At 41.5% G+C, this 12,500-nt stretch overlaps 1 protein-coding gene across 1 annotated transcript in view; it reads left to right on the top strand.

Annotated features, from left to right (window-relative positions):
- LOC113811847 (putative iroquois-class homeodomain protein irx-1) overlaps positions 1-6,711 on the top strand; it is a 125,920-nt gene extending 119,209 nt beyond the window's left edge. Inside the window, exon 7 of the mRNA XM_027363697.2 lies at positions 4,745-6,711. Coding sequence (XP_027219498.1) covers positions 4,745-5,379 — 635 coding nt within the window. The 3' untranslated portion in view covers positions 5,380-6,711. The remainder of the gene's footprint in view (positions 1-4,744) is intronic.
- The last annotated feature ends 5,789 nt before the right edge of the window (positions 6,712-12,500 follow it).

Below are 12,500 nucleotides of genomic sequence, written 5' to 3'. Positions count from 1 at the left end.
TCATAGACTTTGTTGTGTAAGAGCTAGAGCAGCTTACTTTTTCAGTATCCGTTGACTTTCAGACTTCATAACTTGCTTTAGCATCTTGGTTTAAAACGCGTCTTGTGATAAGGACTGACGTCAGACCTCTTCAGTGGTGAGTCTTTATCATATACGTCGTTTCTGGCTCGGGTAGTCGCAGCGATATCCATCAGGTGCTCTCAACAAGACTTGTCCCTCATCCTAACACCTGCATTCTGCCCTCGGCGCATCGTACACCTTTTGCCCCGTAGTTGTATTTGCCTAATACGTGAAGCACGAGTCGATGCACTCGCCCGTACTCTTACTGCTACATCTGCCATTTGCATGAAGGTTCACAAGGTTTGCGAGTGATAAATCACGGCACTAAACAGAATGAAAAGACATGGTCGCAGCCAGCACACATGCATTCGAACGTTGGCTGGGCCCGTTTTCCCGCCACTCCCCCGAGAGAACAAAGACCAGCCGCCATTACATCATCTGCGGCTGTCATCTTGCTCCTCCTTCTTCATTTTCTACCTGCCCACGATAGGTAGACTCCGCCCTATGTTCACATATCGTTAGTCAAGACGACCAGCAGGGTTTTTGTGGCAACCATGTTCATGTGGTGTACGGCTGGAAAAGTTTCTAACAGAGCAGCGTTGTGGGTCTTGTCAGAGGAGGTCGCCGTTCAGGATGAGGGTGGCCGGCGACGAGGACCTCCGAGAGAGGATGTGGGTTAAATATTCAGATTTTATAGGATATTTATGCACCGTTAGTTTTAATTTACCGGAAGGCTGTGTATAAAATATTTATATATGATGATTTACTGCCATGTGATGTATAAGAAGGAAAGTTGACCTCTCGGCGGGGTTGTTGATTTAGGAGATTTGCTTCAGGGTATCCGTCTCTTACCTCGTAGCGCCAAAGTATTGCCTTATTGCCTTATTTTTAGGGAATACTTACGCGTTATGTTGATCACAAAACTAAATATGGATGTATAGAGTGCAATACTTGTGTTATAGCTTTAAATATTGTTCAAGTTCGAAGCCTGCACTATCTTTCAACGATATTACGGAGATAAGACCTACAAATTGAGGATATGCGATATTCATTATTGATTTATATATCATTCACGATAATCATTTAATAAGGCTAAATGAGCTGTTTGGTGCTATGATGAGGACTGATGAACATTATTCGTGATGATGGACGAGATATATGTGTACAAAATAATCAAGTAATGATCATGAGATCATTGACATCATCAGAAGTACTGCCAGTGATATGGAAATAGAGAGACAATAATATCTTACAACTTACTACACTTACAACTTACATGCACCCATACCTGTGGCTGTCACAGTTAGTGAATATGACTTTAAAATTAAAAGCGAAACAGATTAGTAACAAAATGACTTAAAAATAAAGGCAAAACAGATTAGTAAAAAGTGACTTTAAAATTAAAAGCAAAACAGATTAGTAAAGAGATAACAAAGAAAATAAAAAGGGTATGGACTACATTTTTGGGCCAGAAAGCATGAGAAATAGTTCGGTGACTGACGATGGAAGGTATGTCATTGATGATGAAAGCGCAGTGTCCGCGAGAAAAATACAAATGTAGAAACAAAAGAAGAATGAATGATTAACCCAATAAAGTACTGGTAAAGCACCTTAGCAACGCTAGTATGTCTTCAGGGTTGGAGAGATCGAAAGCTTTATGTTAATTTTTTTTCTGATCATAAACAAATAAAGTAGAAAGAAAAGTCCCGAACCTCGAACTGAACCGACCTCGAACACAATCCGTCTTGCATTGAATTATTGGGAGTCACACATCATGCACAAACACTAAATTATGCCGCTCGTGTTCGTTTGAAAACCGTCGACTCCTCCTGCTTGCAGTGTCTAGTTAACCGCCCCCCCCCCACCCCAACCCCAACCCCCGCTCTCCACGCCCCTTATGTCTCAGAACGGGAGGTCATGACGTGACGAATCAAATCTGTCATGGTCAAATTCACTCATGAATGTTTGAACGCGTGTATGAGAGTGTGCGTATTTACATGCATGAATGGGTGAGTAGACTGTAGAATATATATGTTTATACATACAGACACACACACATATATACATACATATATATATATATATATATATATATATATATATATATATATATATATACATACATACATACATACATACATACATACACACACACACACACACACACACACACACACACACACACACACACACACACACACACACACACACACACACACACACACACATATATATATATATAATATATATATATATATATATATATATATATATATATATATATATATATATATATATACATATGTATGTATACACACACACACACACACACACACACACACACACACACACACACACACACATACACACACATACACACACATACACACACACACAAGCACACACACACACGCATATATGTATATAAATGTATATATACACATATATATACATATATATGTGTACACTCACACACACACACACACAATTGTTCTTTATTTTTCATCCGTTTATGTTTGGATCGTAGATGTGCGCGCATGTTTGAGCTACTTGTTTAATGTTCATATCTTTAATTATGAGTGTGTGTGTGTGTGTGTGTGTGTGTGTGTGTGTGTGTGTGTGTGTGTGTGTGTGTGTGTGTGTGTGTGTGTGTGTGTGTGGATGGTTGGATGGATGGATATGGGCGTGTGTGCAAACATGTATACATGTGTGTATACCTCCCTATATGAATCTATGTTTTATTCAATGCGAGAGAGAGAGAGAGAGAGAGAGAGAGAGAGAGAGAGAGAGAGAGAGAGAGAGAGAGAGAGAGAGAGAGAGAGAGAGAGAGAGAGAGAGAGAGAGAGGGAGAGAGAGGGAGGGAGGGAGGGAGAGGGAGAGAGAGAGAGAGAGAAAGCAGATGTTCATAGCCGTCGCCAGCGCCTGCCGTCCTCTCCCTTAAGGGAAGTGAAAGTAGCGTGAGATCGTGTCTCCCTTTGCTGGAAATCTCCCAAAAAACTCTGGCGTAAAGATTGCTGGCCGGTGATTACGGTCCCAGATAGATTTATTGATACTGGACACGCACTGGACATGTGTACACTTGTACGAGGAGACTTGTACGTGCGGGAGCCTCGTGTCAGGCGGATACAGGTGCTCAAAATATACGCGAGGGTTATCGGGGGAAATTAGTATCCTCACGATGGGACGATTTAATTGATATAGTTCACTGTACCTCCGGTGTAATTATGGCGCATCGGAATAATTATCTTTAGAAATTCATTTCCAATATACTTCCGAAACGAATTTCATCTTCATAATTGCTGAAGGAGGTTATCATCTCTGTACTCGTCATTATCAGCCGTGTTACCACATAAATTATCGTAAAATCCGAATACTGCGTTCGTTTTCCCAATTTCATCCACTCCCTTTTTTCACCCTGTCTTTAACACTGGATTTTCATTAGCATTATAGTAGCCAACACTATACCACTATAGTCACAATCACGTGTTGCGATAGTTTTTATTCGTATTCACAATGCAAGCACATTACACGGTTACCATCACCTATCTTATGTTTTCATCATGGTATATGTTCAAGGTATGATAATAACATGCCATCGACTCGTTCTACATTATCTCGTCTTGAATGCATATATTATTATTATTACTCTTATTCTTTTAAATCGTATTCATATTTTTTTATTTTTTTTTTTATGTGTGATTGTACCAGCAAATTACTTCATCTCACTTCAATTCTTACTATAGTTGTATGATGACGCTTAGAAGAAAACTAAATAAACGATTTGAGTATACATCATTTATTCGAATCACAGCAACCTACATCATCATTTCAACCGCAATCACCACATAAATCATCACACCTTCCTTCAGCTCACCATCCTCAATCACCATTGCACAAACCCACAACCTCAACCCTCACCATCACCGCGAGCTTTGGCCCCGAGACCATTATCACTCTCAGCTCTGCCACCATCCTACACTGCCAGCATCATCACTCACCATCACTACCACCAGCAACATTGCCAACGCCGACAGCAGCGTGGCCATCCTTGTCACCCACCATAGCCCAGACGTGTGAAAAATGATCTCCTGGTCCACACCTGAGCGAGTGTTGTGATGGCCAGCTACATAATGGTGGCTATTGTGATGTAGATGACGTGTAGGGTCAGAATATGCTGAATTTTGATGGACGAAGGGAAAAGGGCGGAGGAGAAGGAGGAGGAGGAGGAGGTAGAGAAGGCTGAGGGTGAGAGGGAAGGTATGGACATATATAGGGTGACTGGAGATCCGCTGGCATGCACGACGATGGTCTGGGAAGTCCATTGAGCATTAGCGGGACGGTGAGAGAGGAGGAGGGGTAGGAGGGTCAGGGGGTGGGGTTGGGGAGGGGTCGAGGGGAAGGGAGGAAGGGTGAAGGAAAGACGAAGGGTGAGAGGTTAGCGACGGATGGATGTAACTCTGGGGTCAGTGAGTTGGGAAAGCACGAAGAAAATGTCGGTTGATATTAGCTAAGGTTGCTTAAAGGAACTCGAAGGAAAAATTATTTGAAAAAGCAAGACTTTCGACATGAAAATTGTACATGAAATGGAGGGTTCTTAAGGTTTCTTTAGACCGTGTGTAAGTAGAGATATCTTAGTTGTAAGTATAGTGAAATTTTGCTCATTCTTATTGACTTTGTGTTTCAGATGTTGACGTGGGCAGTGATGTTCGCGTTGGAGAGGACGGCGGGAGCGAGGGCTCTCCTATGAGGCCGCCCTCGCCCTCCAGCACCACTGGCGGGGGAGAAGCGCCCCCGCACGCTGCCCCGCCCCCAGCCTCACCCGTGAAGCCACGCATCTGGTCTCTGGCGGACATGGCCTCCTCCTCCTCTTCTTCCCCGACGTCCCCGTCGTCCACCCTGGCGGGCGCGGTGGGGAAGATGAGCGTCCACCGGCCGTTACATCTTGAGGCGTCGCCTTACGCCCGCCCGATCCCCATGGCACCAAGGTTGCCCTCGCCTCAGGAAGCTCTCTTGCAAGTCTACGCCAAATCCCTGGGCCTGGCGTCGCATCACGCCCATTCCTTCCCGTCCCTACCTCCCGGCTTGAACGGGCTTGGGTCACACCTCTCCCCGCCGGGCTTAGAGGCGCCTCTGCCTGCCACTCTGGGAGCTCCCCCATACAGCACAGCCACCCTACAGCCGCCCACCATCAGCAAACCCGTTGCTACTCGCCCATTGCCGGCCGTGTCACCCTCCAGCCTCCCAGCCCTTCACCACACCCTCCCCGGGGGCGCCAAGATCACCCCCGCACCGCCCCCCGCACATCGGCCCGAGGGTTAACCCGTCGCCCCTGTGGAAGGACCTGACCGGGCCTCCAGTCGGCCGGCTTTGTTGACTATTTAATGTTATAAGTGAAGTGTACCCCCGATGCTTGGTGAAGCTTTAACAGTGTGAAAGCAAAAACACGTAGAGACAGTCGCACGTGGTAAAATTTAGGCGGTGACCAACACGCGGTCGTGCGCTCCAGCACTACATGTATTCAGCTACATCATGTCGCCGAATAGCGGGTTCAGGTGCCTGGGCAACACCCAGTGACGGTTAGTTTACAGTGATACTGACACTGCGCATATGCATATACTCAGAAGCAGGTAAGAATTAGCATATCATCTCATAGTGGAAAGTGTGGACCTTGTGATGACAGTGGTGTGGTGAGTGACGCTGCCAGAACTTCGCGAGCAAAGCACAAACTCTCATTGCTGGAGAGGCGTTGCGGCCCCCACGCTCACACGAAACCGCGAGGCAGACCAAGGACAGAGAGAACCTCCAGGTAGAACTCTGTTCCCGTGAGCGCAGTGCGAGACAGCGGTGGTCCATGGAACGGTCTGAAAGGGGGTAAGAGCACCTCTACCACAGAAGGCAACGGCAGAGGAATCGAAACAAAGAATGCAAGCTGCACCTTCCCTCCGCCCTTTCTTTGTTGCCATCCCTGCAAAGGAAACTCGCAACAAGGGGTTTTCTGAGAGTTCAACGGGGGGCGTAGTACCATTGACGGTCAGCATTATGTAACGGCACTTTTTCGTTTTCTTTATCCGTCTCTACTTTCCTCTGTTGTTCAGTGTGTTAGGAAGCAGTGTTTTATGAACAATCCAGAGAATTACTACCAGTGAACATAGCGATGAACAAACATTTAGCTGATTGTGTTAGAGTACGTTAATTCCGTCTACGATTATCTTTTTTATCTGAAATATGGAGTGAAGCTACATGGAGGTTAATGAACATATGGCCATCATCTGTAAATCCTTCATAAATGTAGTTCTGTGACTGTTTCAGTTGTAGTGAGAAAAATAGGCTTCAAGATAGTTCATTACAGGATGAGAGAGTGAGAGATTGATTTTATGTATGTGTGTATGTGTGTATGTGTGTGTGCGTGTGTGCGTGTGTGCGTGTGTGTGTGTGTGTGTGTGTGTGTGTGTGTGTGTGTGTGTGTGTGTGTGTGTGTGTGTGTGTGTGTGTGTGTGTGTGTGTGTGTGTGCATATAAACATATATAAATATATATAGATATAGATATATTACATGTATATTCACACACACACACACACACACACACACATACACGCACACACACATACATACACACACACACACACATACATACACGCACACCCACACCCACACCCACACCCACACACACACACACACACACACACACACACACACACACACACACACACACACACACACACACACACACGCACACAAATACGCACACACACACACACGCATACACAGACACACACACACACACACACACACACACACACACACACACACACACACACACACACACACATATATATATATATATATGTATGTATATACATACATACATACATACTTATATACGTACGTACACACACATATATATGTGTATGTTTGTGTTTGTATATATAAAACACATAATATATATATATATATATATATATATATATATATATATATATATATATATATATATATATATATTACACACATGCACATACATGTGTGTTTACATATACAAACACAAATATACATATACATATACATATACATATATATGTATATGTGTATGTGTGTGTGCGTGTGTGGCTGTGTGTGTGTCCATGTATGTGTGCGTACACACACACACAAAGACACACTCGCACACAAATATACATACATATATATATATATATATATATATATATATATATATATATATATATATATATATATACGAATATATATGAATATGTATATATATATATATACACATATATATATACATACATATATATATATTTACAAGCAAGTATGCGTATCCGTGTAATTATGTGTGTGTATACACACACACACACACACACACACACACACACACACACACACACACACACACATATATATATATATATGTGTGTGTGTGTGTGTGTGTGTGTGTGTGTGTGTGTGTGTGTGTGTGTGTGTGTGTGTGTGTTTATGTGTGTGTGTGTGTGTTTATGTGTGTGTGTGTGTTTATATATAAGCATGTATGTATGCATCTACAAATTTCATTCCTCGTACATACCACAGAAGCCTATCTCCTTGCACAAATGATATTTTTTCTACCGTTCGCACAAAACAGTGCCATCCTTCTACCAAACGTTTTCTTTTTTTCTTTTTTCTTTAGCTTATCAGGTCATTGGTACAAGACCAGAATACGAATCTCTGATAATAGGAAAAATGTTATGTTAGTTAAGAAAAATACATTTAATTCATCTTACCGGTAATAATTGTAAGTACTTAATCATTTTCCTGAATGGGAAGTTCTTAGCATTATTTTCCTTGGGAGAGAAGACGGGACACAGCCACGGTTTACGGGGAAAGCCTAGGATGGAAATCCAGGGAGATAATGTCGGGGAAAACACTTGAATTTCGTAACGGATGGATCACAAAAGGAGAGTGTTATGGAGTGCAGACTTGCTACAAAGGACGGCAACAGCAAGAGAGGTTTACTGTACATACTCATAGCGCGTAGGTTATTTACTCATGGAAGTTGGTCAGGACCATGAGGTAACCAGGCAGTTGGCTGCTCATGGCCATTGTAACGAGTCAATTACCTGGTTTATTCATAGTCAATCTGATCGGTGAAATTTTTCGGATAAATGCTACTGTGTGATACACTTTACTGTAACTTGGATGTCAACTTGTTGGTCTAATCCTGTTTATTAGTTCTATCCATCAATAGCAGTTACACAAGGCAAATCTGCTGATTCCGATCCGTTTTGAACTGTCAGTGGTACTTTAATTAATGAAAGGTGTAATAGTGGTACAGTTAATGATTACTGTTATAATCGCAATGATAACGATGTTAATAATTATTATCATAATACTAATCTCAATAACAATAGTGAAATAATCATTATTGATCATTAAAATAAATATAGGTATTTGCTACTGTAATTGGTAACATCAGTTCACAATATCATTTTTTGTATTATCTTTAACATTAAATGTGGTTATCATAATTATGTTTGAACGACTTGGGTAATAATTGTTGCCTAAAATCCATACTGACATTTTTAGTAAAGAAAAATGTATTGCTCAAGTGTCGACAGAGTATAAATATGTATGAGTGATAGCCTAAAATCACACTGAGGCATCAGTTACTTTTTCCAAGTTTCATGTCAAGCGCATTGCATAGTTCAACATGAATTCTTTAAGACAGTAAAATCGTACCGATGTCAGCATTATCAAACCTTCCATTACCATTATTTAAAGATCACTCAGTTGGTCATGATCCACTAGACGTGGTAATTACAGGAAAGACTCGCTGACAGTCGCATATGTTATATCCGTGAAGAAGGACCTGAGTCTTGCGTGTTGGTTCCGTAAAACCTTTTCAGGATGAGAAACTCTACGGAATGGGTCGCCGGGTTTCATAATGAGGCACCGCGTGTGACTGTGTATAGACAGTGAAGAGAGGCAGATGACGAAAGCTTTCAGACCTGCTGATAAGATGCATAAGGAACTTTGTGAATACTCAATTCATTCTCACGCGTTAGAGAATACATCAGAGTCTCACCTTTACTATGTCACTGTATAAATAAGCCGGTAAATCCTGGATAAGTACTGCTAGGTTTTTGCTGGGCATCCGCATTACTGATAATACCCGTCGAACAAGTGAGAAAGCGGTGTTTCAAGAACCTCAAATACAAAAGGGTAAGCTTCAGGAACTCTTCAGAAGGTTTTGGAACCAAACACGCAAGACTGTTTGCCCTGACTCATGTATTTTGTATCGTCCGTAGCAGGTGAAGTTCTTTGCTGTTCGACATTATTTATGTGATATTGTGAGGTAGATTCCAGAACACTCTTGGCCCGCCAGCCGTCGTTGTGTGGGTCAGTCGAAGTCATATTGACGGTTCTTTATCTCCTTAGGTTATTGTAATAAACATATTTCCAATCTAAAGTATGTGTTGTTTCATAATAAAATGTTTATAGAACAGTGCGTTTCATTCAGTTATCTGATCTACAGCCGGAAAAGCGTTTGCATTTCTCCACATCACTGATCTGTTTAATCCGACAAACGCCTATATCGTGGGGGATTAAAAAGACCAGCAAATACGGTCTTCGGCGCACACTCACTCGTGCGTGTGAAACGGACGCCTAGATCTCCCATTCTCTCTCTCTCTCCTTCTCGTCATCCCCTTCCCCCTCCCTCTCCCACTCCTTCTCTTTCCCTCCCTCTCCCAATCGCCCACCTTATTCCTCCTTATCCCCCCTCTCCGTCTCTCCTTCACATTATGGGTACACTGGCTTAAGGTATGCAGAGTACGGCGAGTGTCGGACAGTTCATTGTGGCACAGGAAGGCAGTGTGTTCTATAGAGTGAATTCACTGTGCTGTGATTGTGTGAGTACTTGGGCGTTAAGTATATGTGCATCTATTTGTTTGTTTGCTGTGTGAGTGTGTTGATATATTTCCCCCATGTTGATTTAGCAACATTTATTTACACCGAGCTCCCTCACCTGCCTCATCCCCCTAGCTCCTTCATATTATTATTCCCTCTCACGATAGACCACCTCCGTTTCTCAGTTTCCTCCTCTTCCTCTTCACTTCATTTCGCCTCTTCTCATTCTCCCCGCTCTCCTTCTGTCCACACGCACATAGGCACACAAACACAAACCCGCGCAAAAACAAACACAAACAAACACATCCGAAGCTCACCTGCGAGATGTCGTCAATGAGTCGAGAAATAAGGGAGTGCCAGCCAAGCAGGCGGCGGTGCTACTCAAGCGGCACTGATCCTGGCAGTAAATAATCTCGCCACCTGATCTCTGAGATAATGGCGAGGATGCTGCTGCGGGGGAGAGAGGAGAGAGAGGAGGTGGGGAGGATGCGAACGGGGAGATAGAAAGACAAAGAGAGAAACAGAGAGAAGAGGAGAGAGAGAGAGAGAGAGAGAGAGAGAGAGAGAGAGAGAGAGAGAGAGAGAGAGAGAGAGAGAGAGAGAGAGAGAGAGAGAGAGAGAGAGAGAGAGGAATCTAAAAAAAGTAACCACACACACACACACACACATAAGTGTAAGCACATATGTATATATATATATATATATATATATATATATATATATATATATATATATATATATATATATATATATATATGTGTGTGTGTGTGTGTGTGTGTGTGTGTGTGTGTGTGTGTGTGTGTGTGTGTGTGTGTGTGTGTGTGTGTGTGTGTGTGTGTGTGTGTGTGTGTGTGTGTGTGTGTGTGTGTGTGTGTGTGTGTGTGTGCGTGCGTGTGTGTGTGTGTGTGTGTGTATTTGTGTATGTATATATATGTATAAGATAGGTAGACAGATAGATAGATACATACATACACACACACATATATATATATATATATATATATATATATATATATATATATATATATATATATGTGTGTGTGTGTGTGTGTGTGTGTGTGTGTGTGTGTGTGTGTGTGTGTGTGTGTGTGTGTGTGTGTGTGTGTGTGTGTGTGTGTGTGGGTGGGTGGGTGGGTGGGTCTGTGTGTGGGTGGGTGGGTGGGTCGGTGTGTGTGTGTGTGTGTGTGTACATAAAGAGACAGAGTGAGAGACCAGTAGGCAAGTAGACAGACAAACAGATAGATAGATGAATAAAGAGATAGATTTATAGACAGATGTGTTGATAGATGAATAGATAGACAAATAGATGGATAAATTGACAAATAGATGAGTTGATAGATGGATAGATAGACAGATACCATGGATGACAACTAGTTACATACATCCATATATACACCCATATATGCATACACACACAAATACGTACATAAAAAATACATATATACATACATCCATATACGCATACATACATACACACATACATGTATACATACGTAAGCATACATACATGCATGCATGCATGCTTAAATATATACGTGTATAATGCAAAGATTTGTGGATACATAGACAGATAGCGTGACAGATATACACATACATACTTACATGCAAAATTATATGCATGCATACATAGACTGACTGATATACTGATCGACAGATAATTAGGTAAATAGATAAACAGAGAGTTATATAGACAGATGGATAGAGATAGATCGATGAACATACTGATAGACTGATAGGTAGTTTGACTGATATAGATACAAATAGGTAGACAGATAATTGGTAGATCGATTTACAGATTGACTGATAGATATATAGGCATTTAGGTATATAGATTGGCAGACACAGATATAAACAGCAATAGATGTGGACACAGATAGCTATATATACAGATACTGATAGCTATAATCATAGACAGGTAGGTAGATAGATACTCATAAGTCGATTGATGAATTGATATATAGATAGACTGATATAGTTAGATAGATAAAAACACACGGAGAAACATGGAATTAGATAGATGAACAGACAGATTGATGAATTGATATATAGATAGACTGATAGCACACAGAGATACAGGGAATTAGATAGATGGACAGATAGTAGACAGGCAGATTGAAACAGACGAGTCATTTGATTTTGTTTTTAAGGATGATGTTGAATACAAAGTGTCACACAAACAGGGTTAAAAAAAACGTCACAAAACATAAATTGTATCAGCATTTAGTATTCATGTAATAAGACTGCGGAGATCAGAAATGCAAGTACCAAACAGACAATTAATTCAATACGAATTATCAAATATTTTGTTCCTCGAATGAGCTGAGTATGCGAGAAAAAATGTGAAAGTTTTAAGTCAATATTTTCGTGATATTTTGTCTGACATAAAACGCACCCCAGCATAAACGGATTCTTACAGAGAAATTTTGTGCGTGCAAACGTTCAGATTTCTTTCATCTTCGGATTAAATACGATTTTAATGCTTATCTGTTTGATTGCAGAACGCTGTATTACACATCATGAATTTTCCTTTTATATATATCCCAGATTTTCTTCTAAA

Source organism: Penaeus vannamei, chromosome 3 (genome assembly GCF_042767895.1).
Source record: "Penaeus vannamei isolate JL-2024 chromosome 3, ASM4276789v1, whole genome shotgun sequence".
NCBI classification, from domain to species: domain Eukaryota; kingdom Metazoa; phylum Arthropoda; class Malacostraca; order Decapoda; family Penaeidae; genus Penaeus; species Penaeus vannamei.
Note: the sequence above shows the minus strand (reverse complement) of the source record. Positions and strands in the feature narration are given on the sequence as shown.